This window comes from Strix uralensis, chromosome 20 (genome assembly GCF_047716275.1).
Source record: "Strix uralensis isolate ZFMK-TIS-50842 chromosome 20, bStrUra1, whole genome shotgun sequence".
Classification (NCBI taxonomy): domain Eukaryota; kingdom Metazoa; phylum Chordata; class Aves; order Strigiformes; family Strigidae; genus Strix; species Strix uralensis.
The window spans coordinates 2,640,391-2,654,489 of record NC_133991.1 but is presented as its reverse complement, the minus strand read 5'-3'; the positions used below and the strand labels follow the sequence as shown (position 1 = coordinate 2,654,489).

At 45.9% G+C, this 14,099-nt stretch overlaps 1 protein-coding gene across 1 annotated transcript in view; it reads left to right on the top strand.

Annotated features, from left to right (window-relative positions):
• GALNT17 (polypeptide N-acetylgalactosaminyltransferase 17) overlaps window positions 1-14,099 on the top strand; it is a 225,158-nt gene that overhangs the window by 71,752 nt on the left and 139,307 nt on the right. The window contains exon 3 of the mRNA XM_074890201.1: window positions 7,773-7,939. Within this exon, the coding sequence (XP_074746302.1) occupies window positions 7,773-7,939 (167 nt within the window). The remainder of the gene's footprint in view (window positions 1-7,772; window positions 7,940-14,099) is intronic.

Genomic DNA, 14,099 nt, shown 5'->3' with positions numbered 1-14,099 from the left:
TGAACCACATTTAAGCCTCCAAATAGGACGTGCTACTTTCTCATAACAAGTTACCTTGCACTGATGTTCAAAATGAGTAGAAATTGGTCTTACCTAGTGCTGTTCTATAGGGTGGGACTTTGTGTTTTGGGGATTTTCAGCATGCTGTGCACAGCATATAGAAAGTTTTGCTATCTCTTCTTGGTTATTGAATGTAAGGAGTTGGTAAAATTTTCCTGTGCTTTGTGGAGCACTAAATAACAGAGATGCTTTCTTTCCAACCAAGGATATTGTGTGTGTGGGGACAAGGTACCTGTGAGCTTTGCTGGCTGTCTTGGGGCAGGGGTGTGTGCTGCATTACGAGGTGAACAAATTGCAGTGTAACGCTGAGCTCCTCCTGTGCCTGCCTGCCAGGACGAGCTCTGCTCTTGCAGTGACACTCTCAGGTGTTTTCCTTTGCTGTTTGCAGTGATGGTACTTGTGCCTGGCGTGCAGTGGCTGCCTTGCCTTTGCTGCCTTTCTGCACTTGCATACGTTTATCTTGAAAACAGCATCATCAGTCCTGGAGCAGTTGAACAAAGGGAGTGCTGATGCTGTTGCCCATAGCGAGCTACTGGAGCTTGGGGGTCAGAGCTGAGTCCTGCTCTGTCTCCGCATCTGGAAGTGTGGGATCTGCTTTTGCAGCTGGCGGTGGTTTCTTAGGAGCCCCTCAGGACCTGTCCTTTTGCTGATGACTGAGGAAGGTTTCACTGCCAAGGCGAGCGGCTGACCTGCCTTGCTGATGGTCTGTGCTGGAGCCATGACGATTTGCTCGTACCAGAGCATGGCATGCCTGTCAGGCAGGGTCACGGGTTTGTCTCAGATTGGGGACCTCACCTACAGCTTATTTGGGAAGGGCTTTAAACCAAGGGCAGGCGAGTGATGGGGAGCTGGGGGAGGCATATCCTTCCTCTTACTATATTGTAAGACCCCACACTCTGCACTGCCTTTGGCTTTCCCTCGATCTTTGTTCTTCAGTTACTGATTAGATGTGTGTTTAAGAAAAAAATGCAGCTTGGGGGAAGATGGTTGTCCTCTCCCAGGGCTCTGATGTGCCCTCTGCTCTCTGGCTTAGGCACCGTGGTCTTGCCCAAGACCCCTGCATGTTGCTTCTTCCTTTCTGCTGTAGGGCATGTTTAAGTGAGAAGGTTTTGTTTTTCATTGGCATTTCTGGAACTTTCTGTTTGGCTTCACTTGCCATTGCGTTGGCATCCCAGACAGTAAGGAACAGAGTTGAATGTAGAGTTGGAAGTGACTGACCTTTGCAGAAGGTTTTGTGCTGGTGGGCTGTGGTGGAGATCAGCTTTGGGGCACTGATTTGCAGACCAAAGGGCAGATGGCAAAATCCGCAAGCAGAACCTCTGCTTATGCTCCAAGCTGTGCCTCAGGTAGTGTTGAGGTGACACCAGCCTGGAGGAAAACAGCTTATGGCAAAAAGTTGTGACTGTGGGGTTCTAAACAATGCAAAATTATGTCTCAAAACAGATCGTGAGACTGTTTTACCTGAGTGTTTTAAGGCACAGTGGGTTTGAGGTTAGATTTTTCTATACCTTGCTTAAAACTGATTTAAAAACAGTATCAGTATTCTGAGTCTGCAGCAGCAGATACTTTTTTCAGCTCTTTACCACCTGATGCTCCTCCCAGTTTGTGTCTCTCTGGATCTTGACAGACAACCTCTGCATGTTGTTGCAGCCCATCCCTCAGTTGGAGAAATGGCTCCAGTCTGGAAAACAGGCATCAGGAGTGATTTTTTTAGAAATATATTATTAGAAAAATCAGGTTATGGATGAATCATTTTCAGATAGCCTGTTTTTTATCTAGATCCAAGTATTACTTTTAAAGCATTGGACATATTTGAAAATCAGGGCAAATCTGACCAAAAAAGTCTTTTCAGATTTGTTGAGTTCTGCCTCCTCACTGGAAATGAGGACAGCTGTACTTTCTGCTTAATGGTATTTAATCTCCACTTAAAACTTTCATAGGCATATTTATGTTGGAATTGGGGGGAAGGAGGCAGAACAAAAGGCGTGAATTAGGTGACGGTCTTGAAGATTTGGGTTTCTGTGCAAAATAGATGCATGTGCTGTCAGGAGTGGGTGGCCTGAGTGAGGCATATAGCAGAAAGTGGAAGGTAATTTCTAGAGCCAGGGATGAACATAATCTTTGGTGCATCATCTAGGATTAGTGATTACTGGATCTCTTAGTATTAGCAGTATTTCTGCTTTGTGATGTGGGGAGGAAAGCAAACCGCAGGTCTGTCTGTCCAGCTCCTCTCTGGACTAATATCTGAATGCTGTGGCTCATTTTTTCCAGAGTATGAGATAATGATCCTATTGTCCATGGTTATGGACTTTGAAAGAATATAATGCGTTGTTGTCTCTTTCATTAAATTGTTTTTTTAGTGAAAGGTGCTACCTGACAGCACCTGTCATCCACAGGAGAAGATGCACCATACACAGTCTATCAAGTCACACCATTGGCATAGAAGTTCACCGTCTGCTCTTTGCAAGCATGGTTTGATCTGGAGCTGAAGGATCAAACAAGTGGGTTCCTGTCTTGACCTGAGCAGTCCATGTTCCAGGTTGTTCATAAGCTGCACTGATTAGTGCTGATAGATGGCTTGCACTGAGGTAGGGAAGGTGTAGAAACCATCTGAGTTTGGCTCTCAGTTGCCTGATACTGGACAGTGTGACACTAGGGGGTTGATGGAAATAGCTTTGCACCTGAGAAGACAGTTGATATGTATTAATTGAGTAATAGAGTGGATTATGTTAAATCACTGAGCAGGAAGAAGTGGGTTTTTAAATGTTACTTGCCATTTTGTGGCCTCTTTGCTCCAGGAGTGCTTGCTGCGATTCCAGGTTATTTTTTTGCTGTGGGATCACGAAGCAGTAAATGATACGATATTCCTTTTCTGATACTGAGACAGCCAATAAACATCCTAATCTCACTTGCTGCACTGAAGAGTAGATTTACAGCTGTGTGGTGAGCATAAAACAAATGATCAGAGGGTTCAAAGGCAGATTCCTGCAGCAGACAAACATACATAGTAGCAAAACGGGGTTTTTTTGTGTGTGTTTTGAAATTGGCTGACTTGATTAATAGGGCCTGATGTATGCCAAGCTGTTCAGCATAAACTCAGTCTTATTTCCCCTTCCCCCATCTTCTCTTCTCATCCTTCATTTGTTTCTGAATGGCTTCTTACATAAAGCAGTAACTGCAAAGAATTCACCGTAAAAATCGTCCTCTGTAAATGTATTTTATTTCATGTGTTTCCTCACATGCTCTTCCGATTGCAGACTTGGACTTTGTGTAGAATAAAGATCTTGGACCCAAGAAAAGTGACAGTGTCCACAGTCCAGTAGTGCCGTGGCCTCTGCATGCGTCCGCCTCCCTGGGTCCCTTGCGGGGCAGGTGGGGAGGATGTTGGGAGTTGGTCCATGGATGTGGTGGGCAGAGGTTTATGCTGGGTCTGGTGTCTGTGGTCGGTCCGTCAGTCTGTTTCTGAAGTGAAAAAAGATGTGTCTGAGCCTTGGACCAAGGATGGAGTAAAACCCCCTTTCTGCCCTGTTTAAGGACAAGCGACACTACTCAGCGAGAGCTCAGCAAGGTCCTTAAATTAAACACAGTGCCATATGTTAGGAGGTTTTCCCCAGCCTCTCAAAACTTAGTTTTGTGAGCATGATTTAATGGGACGGCGTCAAACATGATTTAATGGGACATAAAACGCCTCTTACTCTGATATCCCATTGATCTAAATGAGAGACAAAACTGTAAGGGATCTGTTTCTTTTTGCTATTGATTCACAATATTTTGATAAAAACCCTTCAAGCAGGTGCCAGCCTACATTTAGCTGAAGAGAGCAGGATTTAGTGGGGAAAATGTCATTGTGTAACCTACACTAATTAGTTTACAGGTGTTGGCAAGTAAGTAGTGTTCTGTGCTGTACCAGTCAAGTGTTTCTCATCTAGCAAAGAGGGGATTGTGAGGGATCAACTGCAGCCTGCTGCAATTTTCCTCAATTGGAAGTATTTTCAGATGCAGGCAGCCAGGTATTGCCCTTTTGTAAACTGGCACAGTGCCTCTGTTGTGCAGCTGTGCCTTGGGTCCACGTGCAGATGTGCACCTGGCTGATGAGCACTTGATGCGTGGCGGGGGAAAGTTTCTGAAGTGGCTTTTTGCTAGTGATGGAAAACTGAAAGCAGACAAATTTAGGTTGAAAGTGAGGTGCTGGTCTTAAAGCCTATGGGTAACTAATCACTGACACCAACAGGAATGTGTTGTGGTGGTCTCTCCGTTGTATTTCATTTGAATTTAAAAGTTTTCAAATGGATGGAGTGTTCCCTTGGAAAGCCACCTTACTGGACTGCGACTTGCTTGTGGGCAGACCAGATATGGTGTGAGCTGAGCGTTAGAAATAAAACCTGAGATTCTCCTCCTAGAAGATGTGAGGAGCTGCGAAGGTTTTCCAGCCTACATAAGAAATAGATTTGCTTTGGTGTTAATTCAGGTTCTAGAAAAGCTTGGCAAAAATCTCAGAATAACAGGTTTATTCCTAGAGCTTCTTGTCTCCCGTGTGCTGCTTAGTCTCAAGCTCCCCTGAGAACCATCTCGAATATTGCATTTATCTCACTAATTGGTATTCCTCAAAGACACCAGCCTGTGGTCTGGGCTGAGGACTACAGCTGTGCTGGAATCCAGTTCTGGCCCAGTGCATCCCCTTTTGGGTAATTAGTGAGACTTGAATCCTGAATTTAGAAGTATTTTCATGTGGGATCTGAATTTTGAAGGTACTGTCTGGTAAACAGCCAAATGCTTTTTCACCTGTGGGCGATAACTGTGGGCAGAGGGGAAAGATGTGTTTCAAGTGTGGTTTGATAGCCTGGGACTTGTCCCCGAGCCCCTTGTCATTGCTCCTGCTGGGACCTGGGGTTGGTGCTGGCTTTTCTGTGCCGTTCCCCTGGGTTGCGCTTGAAATGCTGAAGGCAGCAGAAATTTCACATCCTGTGTCTTCCCATCTTATGCAGAAAATGCAGCCCTTTAGGGTTGAAAAGGTGGGGTCCTTCGGGGTACGGGAGGGTGGAGATGGAGGCTAGAGCTGTGTAATTTGGAGTGATGGGCAGCCTGGAAGCCTCGCCTGCCTGCTGCTGGCAGGAGCCGGCTGGGTCCCGACCTGCTGACCCGCTGCGAGACAGTAAATCCTCCCTAAATTGCTGTCTCAAATGTTTCTAGGAGTAAAACCTCTGTGCCTCCACCTGTAAACAATCTGAACGATAAGCTGAACCACAGAGTCCAAATCAGTCCCTTTTCTATTTAAAATGCTTAGAAGAAATAAACCCAAACCACCAAACAGCCCGAACCCCACCACTTCCCATCTCAGCCACTCATTATTCCTGCTGTTTCTAACAAGTTCTTCACTGGCCCTTCTAATTATGTTTGAGCTCAAGCATTTCTTTTTTCCCTTTTCCTGCTCCCTGACCCCCAAGAGCCCCGAAGCACCAGATGTTTTCCTGCACACACGCATGCATATTTGTTCACATGTCAGCTTGTCAATAAGAAACCGCTGCGGTGGAGCCCGGAGGGCTGAAGTCTGACAGCACGTGGCTGCGGGCGGAGAGCATCGCTCAACCCAGATGCTTCTTGCACCAGCAAAGAGGAGAGTCCATGTGAGGAAGACTGGCAAACTTGATGTTAATTTTGTTTTAAATTGCTGCCTTCCCCGCTCCTGTGGTTGCAACCAAAGCCACCCGAGAGCAGAGTGTTTATGCAAAGCCTTTGCCTCCCCCCGCCCCCGTCTGCCTTTGGAGAATTGCAGCTTTGTGCCTATGGACAATGCTGGCATTTGACGTGCCCACTCCTTCCCCAGACTTATCTCTTCTCCCTGTATCTTTGTTCGCCTGTCCTCAGCAATCGGGAGGGAGAACCGTGATAAGCGTGGTGCGGGGCGAATGCGAATGAGCAGGAGATATGAACCTCAAAGGGCTCGGTCTGGATTTTCCTCCAAACCTCTTTGATCACAAACTGAGCTCTTTATCCCCCTGAAGCGTGCCCTGGGGGAAGGCTGCCCAGAGGTGTGCGATGATTAAAAGGAAATACTCTTGCTCCTGTGACCACCTTCTCTTCAGCTTAGCAGGTATCAACATATAGCAAAAGCAGATTTTTAATCTCAGAGTCAGTTTAGTTTGACTTTCGTGGCAGCATTTCAGGGTCATTTTACCCCATCATGACTGTTCATTTTAAAGAGAGAGCTTCCCTTTGGAAAATCCTTTTCAACATTTGGTACATTCCCTTCTGTAGAGAGCTTGGCTTGCTTTAGGGTAGGCAATAGTTAAATCAAGAAATACAACCTTGTTTTTATCCAGCATACTTGTTTAACTAAAGAAGATTCATGAAGAACTCTGTTTCTGTGAAAATCTTTGTTTCCCAAGTCTCATTTTGGAGTCTGAAGAAAGCCTGCTGTTGCCTAAGAAACACCCAGTACAATTAAATACAGAGTCATTGTTGGGGAGTCAATGAGCTTGAAGCAACACTGGGATGTCATTTGTGTGTTCGGTCTTTCTTTGCTTATCTGGGCAGGATTTACTTGGTAAAACGCTCATTGTAATTCTGCAACACTGCTAATGTTGCATGTCTAATCTGTCATGAATGCGGAGAGGGAGTGGGAAGTCTCGTTTTCTTCTTCTTCCCTCGCATGTATTTATTGTAGGGAAAGCTGGAGAGTTTGATTAAATTGTTTGAAGTAGTTGAAGATTGCCTGTTTGCTTTCTGCAAGTACTTTTATTAAGATTAGGTTTCTGGTTAGGATATAGTGTGGCATTAAAACAACATCTGTATCTCATTGAGAGCTGTGTGTGCTCCTTGGAGAGCTGTTGGTTACCTGGAAAGGCTCTTCCACTTACAGCTACTCTAGTTCTGCTCCATGGGTGTCCTTGGTCTCGAGGTCTGGCATATGGATGTAACGTGAACCTGTTGCTTGCCAGGGATGGAACTGGCTGGTAGGTTCTTCCATTTCTGTCCACCTGGGAGCTTCTTCCATTTCTGTCTTGCTCTGATCCACAGAGATGTGTCTAAGTGGATACCCAGCCACAAAACCAGCTCGAGTTCAGCAATTACTCCTGAAACCCAGAGAGATGATCACAAGTTTATGTTTTTAGCGTGTCCTGGCTGTGAAGTACAAAGACACCAGTTCATGGCAGTGCTCTTCTGGGGTACTTTAGAGACAGGAATGTATTCAGAACTATCTGCAAAAAGAGCTAAAACATTTATTAAGACTATTTAACCAAGGGTCATTTCATATTCATTTCATTCCAAAGCAAATGGGAAGAAAATTCACAAGGGCCGTTTAAGAACAGAGCTCACTTCTGAGCACCTATTAATCTTAAAACAGAATAGGAACGTGGAGTTTCACTTTAAATGGTAAAACCAAAGCCATTTTCCATCTTCTGGAGGCTGCCTTTTGTTACATGCCCACAGACAGACGTACACAGACGTGCAAACACAACCTCAGTTAAGTGAACTCTGGATTTGCACTGTGCCCTTGGTGCTCTCTGAGCCCGGAGGATACTCTCTGTCGCTGCTATCTCTTCCTGGACAGCACTGCTGAAATTAGGCACAGGCAGCTATAATACATGGCTGTGCAAAGCCGGGAGATGTCAGCCATCGTCTTGTGCTGTGTATTAAATGTGTGCCCGATTCGAAGTGCTGCCCTGCGTGCTCCGCTAACCCCGTCTCTCTCTCTGCCCTTTGTGCTACAGGTGCAAAGAGCTGAAATACGGCAAGGACCTACCCCAGATCTCCATCATCTTCATCTTCGTGAACGAGGCGCTCTCCGTTATCCTGCGATCGGTGCACAGCGCTGTTAATCATACGCCAGCTCACCTCCTGAAGGAGATTATCCTTGTGGATGACAACAGCGATGAAGGTTAGCACCGCTGGGATCTCGGATCTCCAGAACACCAGGAGGGTGTTTAATTTCTTAAAATCTCCTGGAGGAGTCATACGTCTTTGGGAGTGGTGACACTGCTGGCGGGCCCATGGTGTGAGGTGGTGGGTATGCTGGCTGGCACACCAGTTTTCTCCAGCTTCTGTAGCAAAAAAGGAACAGGATCAAACCAAAGTTAAAATCCGAGATAACTATTGATTGAAAGTGTAGCTGAAAGCTAGAAAGCTAAAGGAAACCAGAAAGCCTTTCTCTTTCTCTTTACCTTTCTTTTCATAGTAGCGTTCAGAAGTTCTGGTTTCAGCTGCATCCTTGTTTCTAATAATAACACTTTGGTTGTTGCAGAGATGCACCTCTAAATATTTACCATGGAGTTGAGAGACAAGAGCCTGGAGCCTAGAGATCTATTCTGCCTTGGCCCCTTGCAGTGGTGACGAGGTGTCTTCTCTGTGTGTGCCTCAGTTTCCCTATCAGTAAAATAATGTTCCAGGCTTTACAAACGGCTGCAACCCTGTAGAGGCCCTCCTTCCTCTTATATTTTTGATATGAGAAGGATAATAAAGAGAAAGAAGAGGAAACAAACACACCCAATCTGCTCAAGTCAGGCCACATCAAAATGTAGAGGGGGATGTTAGGCTTCCCTCATGGCACATGTGTGTTGTTTGGTTCAGTCTGCTCTCGGTCACTGTTGCAATACCTTCCCTTCTGGCTTTTGATAACACAAAGCTGCAGGAGGTGGCTTCATGTGGAAGCATTTTCAGACTCAGATTCTTCTGAGATTTTTTTTTTCCCAATATACAGTTGGATAATGTCATTAGGGTAGTTAAAATCTTCATGAAGAACAGTAGATAGTTAAGTTACTTTGATTACTGCCTTTTTTATTTGTACTGCATGCTTTTAATATTATTTTTAAAAATATTAGACGTGAGTTGTGGATGCTGTGATCAGAAGGGAAGAACAGAGAGGGTGCAGGACGTGGAGAGCTCATTTCCAGAGGGAGCCTGAGAGGTTGCTTGTCTGTCTGCAATGAGATGAGATGGTATACAGCAAGCTATTCAAGCCTGTAAAAATAGGCACTCAAATACCACAGTAATGAGCACCATAGAAAGCTGATGAATTATAATTACCAGTAAAAGAAACAGGAGGGCAGCTCCTCAGCTGATGGAAATCACAGCAGCTCTAGTGCAAAAGCTAGGATGATGTGCACCAGTGAAGCCGTGGGATTTCAGAGCTGGAACTATTTGGCTTGTGAAGAGAAAGTGCAGGTGATCTGTCGCTGCAGTATTTAGTGTTGCCCAGTACTTAGAGAGGATTCAAAATACCAAAATGAGATGCTGCTTCTCCAAATTTTACCGTGTCAATGGAGTGAAGAGAAAAACAGTCTTTAAAAGAGAACCCTTTGGTAATAATTACTGAGCCTCTCTACCCATTGCCACGCACAAAGAAATATGTTTCTGAACAGCCTCCACCCATCAGTCAGTATGCAGCACTGAAGCTGATATTGAGTCAAGTACTCTGGAGACACTATTGAAAGGCACAGGACAATGAAACGAATCCTTTTAACAAGCATTGCCCCCCCCCACCCCCCCCACCCCTGCCAATAAGCTGAGACTGCAGCTGGCGGTGAGGATGCAGAATGAAATCTCTTTATCCACTGCTGAGATTGCAAGGCACTGTCTTCCCTGGCAGTTTGCTGCAAGGGCTGGGCCAGTGCTGGTGGGTTCTGGTGGTGGGGCTGGATGGTGGCAGGGTGCTGACAGGGAGGTGAGACGCGTGGCCTACAAGTAGCATGTTCAAGCACTTGCAGCTCTCTTTGTGCCTGTTTTTCTCTTTGTGCCTGTTTTTGCTGGCTGACCAAGCTGCCTGGGTTGTGTTGGAGTGCCTTGTGGCACCCATCTAGCCAGCGAGGCAGATGCAGGTAGATGACCTTTAATTGAGGAACAAATTCATATATCGTGTGCAGGAGCTGGGAAAATCCCAGTCTCCTTGCACACCTAAGCAACGTGCACTCTGCATCCCACCAAGAGGATGCATTGATTGCTTTGGGATTGTGAGCATCCAGGGTCCCTAGCGAGGGGATATGGTTTGCTGAGGGTTGTACAACACCTGAACACCAAGGTGGCTCCGTCCTCGGCAACCTTGTGGTGGAAGCGTACAAGGAGAGTGGGTGTAGGGAATGAGGTGATGCTATTAGCCGGTAGTGTTAGTTAGTAATGTCAGTACTACGCTGTTGAGTCTTTGTAGACATCGTGACAAATGAGATTTTTAAGGAGGGATTTGGAGGAAGATAATGAGGTAACTTGGCAGATGTTTATGGAGAGCTCCTCCCAAGCGTGTAATAATCTAGTTTTCTCATATAAAAGATGATACAAACCAGAACATATCTCTGGGACCCATGCATTCACTCTGCATCGTCAAGGAGCTTCAATGACAGCAAAGAATTATTAATGGCAATAACATTGTCATACAGTTCCCACTAATGGTAGGAAATAATTGTGAGCAGCGATAACAACATCATATAGTTGATGCTTTGGATATTACAAACAGAGTCGTCGTAATATATAGATTCGGCTTCTACAGGAAAATAATTACAGAAAAATAGTTTCTCATGAGCTCTAAGATTTAGAGATGAATCCTGGAGGATCAAGCGCTGGTGTTCAGCAGAGGATGGGGTTGCATGGGTGCGACTTTGGTGGCTGCGACTGAACAAGAGGAGGAATTACTTGAACCTCTCTGTGAGCAGCTGCGTGTGTTTAAGTGACTATGGGTATATGGCGTGTTGCTGTAGCCCGGGCAAAGCCTTTGGGGGCTCTGTTTTACACACCTGAAAGAAGATTGACCTCAGAGAGTAGTGCCTCAAAACCAGTAGCTGTGTTGTACCCTGCTGGGTTACCAGAAGCAGCTTCTGGGAAGATTGCTAAAGGCTCATGAAATCCGTGGCTCGGGGCTGCATGCTGGGGGGTTTCTGTGTAGGTTTTGTCAGGGAGCACTTTACACAGATGTGGAGAGGAAACACAGCTTGTATGGGTAAGTGAAGAACAAAGCACGTTCCCAAACCAAATATTACAAGACACCTGGGGTTTCCAAGTCAACTTCAAGTTTTAAAATTAGTCCCAGGGATAGAGGTAAGAACAGCATACCCTGCGCACCCCGGCTGTTATTTGCCCTTCAGGTAGACCACTACTGAATTACCTAGACACCATCAAAACCTTTTGGTGTTTTGTAGTTTTCAGACTGGAACAAACTGCTTCTGAAGACTCGTTAGACACTTCTTGCTCTTAGCTTTGTTGTCACGTGAGATGTACAATAACACTGCACAACATAAAAATATGCAATGAGAGATTAGAAGTTAATAAACACAGTCGTTCTGATTCTTATATCTGAGCTGTAAATAGATAAAAGATATCAATGTATTGTAATGGGGGGGGGGGAGGGGGGGGAATCCCTCCTTGAAGGAGTAAGCTTGGGGAGTTGTAGTTTGAACCCCCTTCTCCCTGGAGCTGCGCATTATACTTTGCAGAGACTTTTTTGGAGGCTGCTTTTGTTTGTGTTTGTTGCAGGGGTGTAATTACAAAGCCAGTGTGCAGGTTGTGTTTCTGAGTGATAACATGTTTCCTAGGTTGTTGGAGGGATGCACCAATGTGCCCGTGAGATGTTGTGTTATCTTGCAGCTGCACACTTTGTCTGAGTCTGTTGCTTAATCATCACCCGCTTTTTTTTTTTGCTGTCTGTCTTTTAGCGTTTTTAATCTGGGATAATATCTCTTTGAAAAGCAAACCTCTTGGTATAGAAGAAAACCTTTGGATAAAAGACTGCTTAAAGGAGCTGGCTACACTTAGGGAGACATGCTATGGGTTGTAATTTACCTCGGTGTAACATATTAGCTGTGACTTGATATATCGCTTTCTTGTTTTGCAGCTCATTTCAACAGCAACAACAGCGGTTCCTGCGCGCTCTCCCGGGAGCTGGCTTGCTTGCGTTTCGTGTGTGTTTGTGTTTAGAGGAAGGTTTTAACAGAATTGCAAGAAGCTGAGTCACATCTCAGCTTTTCGTAGGCGCTGGTCCAACACAAGTGTCTAATTATTTCAGTCGCTGAGACTAAAGATGGGTTGTTTAACTGCGCTGACCTGGCGCTGTCCCACTGCTGTTGAGGTCCGAGGCTTTCAGGCCCGGCCAGGGTGTGGAGGAGAGCAGCAAACCTGCTTGGTTTGTCTCTGTTTGGGTTTCGCTGAACCAAATGAACCAGAGGCTTGCAGCCAAAAGCACCTAGTGGGACCAGCTTTGCCTGTAATCCTGTATGAGAATTGATTCATGCACCTGCTCCCCTTTTCACAGGTTCCTCTTCAATATTTGCAGGGAAAAAACTTTGGAGACTCACCTGGCTCTGAGTCTTGTTGCAAAAATTCTCATAGTCATTTATTGCCTGTTGAAGGAGTTTCTTGTGGGAGTTCATGCTGCAGAAATACAAGCTGTGATGGCTTTGGTGTTTCAGGCAGGCGAGAGCGTGGGACGAGGGAGGGCTGGTGTCTCCCATGGTGCTGGAGCACTCCCAGCCCTGACTCCTGTGTCCTTCAGCCTTCAGTGTTTCTGATAACAACCTTGGGCTCTGTAGACTTTTCCCACCCAGCTCTGCCCGGCAAACACAACTGTGTTTTCTTTAGGGGTGTAGAGGAGGTGCAGTCCTCTCCCTAGGACCACCTGGGCATTGTTGTGTAAGAAATGTTTTGCTGTTGGTAGTTCCTTGAGCTGCCCTGGTGCCTTTGGTCTTTGTTCCTTTCTTTGTGTGGCAACAGGCAGTTCCTGCCTTTAGTTCTGGGGACTCCAACAGGATTTGGGGAGGTTTGGGGAGGACTTGTGGTGGGGGACACTGAACAGTGGGTGTTCCTGCAGTTGCTTCTGGGCTAATGCCCGTGACATGGTTACTTTCAGTGGCATCAGGTGGTTCAATTTCTCTGGCAGGCCTGTTTCCCAGAAAGCTCATGTAGGTGACAAAATACTTTGCAATAGATAACGTAAGTCATTGCAGCTGGCAGATGGGTTTTTTAATAGAGCAACAGGTCTATTGGATTCTAGTTCCTTGGACTAGCCTTTCAGTGAAGATCAATACAGACAGATGGAGCACAAAAGGCAGGATTGAAATTGAACCTGCTGGCATTTTCAGTAGGGTTTCTCTCTGCAAATCTTCCCTGGAAGTAGCTCGTGCAATGGCAAAGACTAAACGTTCACAGATACCTCCATGTGCAGATATTGATTGCATCCTTAATAAGCATGACTTGGGAATGATGTGGGTGTTCTCTGAAGGGTGGTGCAGTAGGTTCCTCAGAGGATGTGTGAGTGTGTGTAGGGGGGGTGCCATAGGTACAGAAGAGAAAGGAGTCTCTAGGTTCTGTTGCAGTGCTTAGTTTGGATCAAATTACTGGTTGTGTAGCCCATGTAGATCCACCCACTCAGATACCTCTGGAGTGCCTGGCCTAAATCAGTGGGCCTTTGATTAGGAAGGATGAAGGTGAGCTGGGGAGCCACTCCTGTGCTCCCATCTTGGCTTCTGACTTTCTTTGTCATTACTTTGCATCCGGAGTTTCAGTTTATGAACACTGGGCTGATTATCATGCTAAAATTGTCATTGGCTCAGTATCTGGTGGATATTCTCCTTTTCAGCGATGAGCGGAAGGGGCGAAGGCACCGCTGTGACCCTGTGCAAGGCAGAGGTGAGGAGAATGGCAGCAAGTTAGCTGAACTGCGAGATGCTTTCTCCCCTGCTGTAGTTTTCATGAAGTCCTGAAAACAGCAGATCCAAAGGCCAGGTTGCCAGTTTGTGTGAAAGCTGACTCCCTTAAACGAGGGTATTTGCTATTGTCCGTTAGCGCAAGTCATTTAATTTCTGGCATGCTACTTCAGACCTCCCAGCCTCCCTGTTACAGCTTTGGGATGTGCTGCAAAGATACAACAGTTGGGGATGAAACATTTCTGAAGTTAATATGACAGACAAAAAGCTTTGCTGCTACTGACCTTAATGCAACAGCTCTGCATCCTCAGCCTGGAGCCATGTGTTCTCACAACACGCGTCAGAGCTGCTGGAGCTGCTTTCCCCTTATGCTAACGGCACTCGATGAAGCAATTGCTGAGTGAAGGAAAACACAGG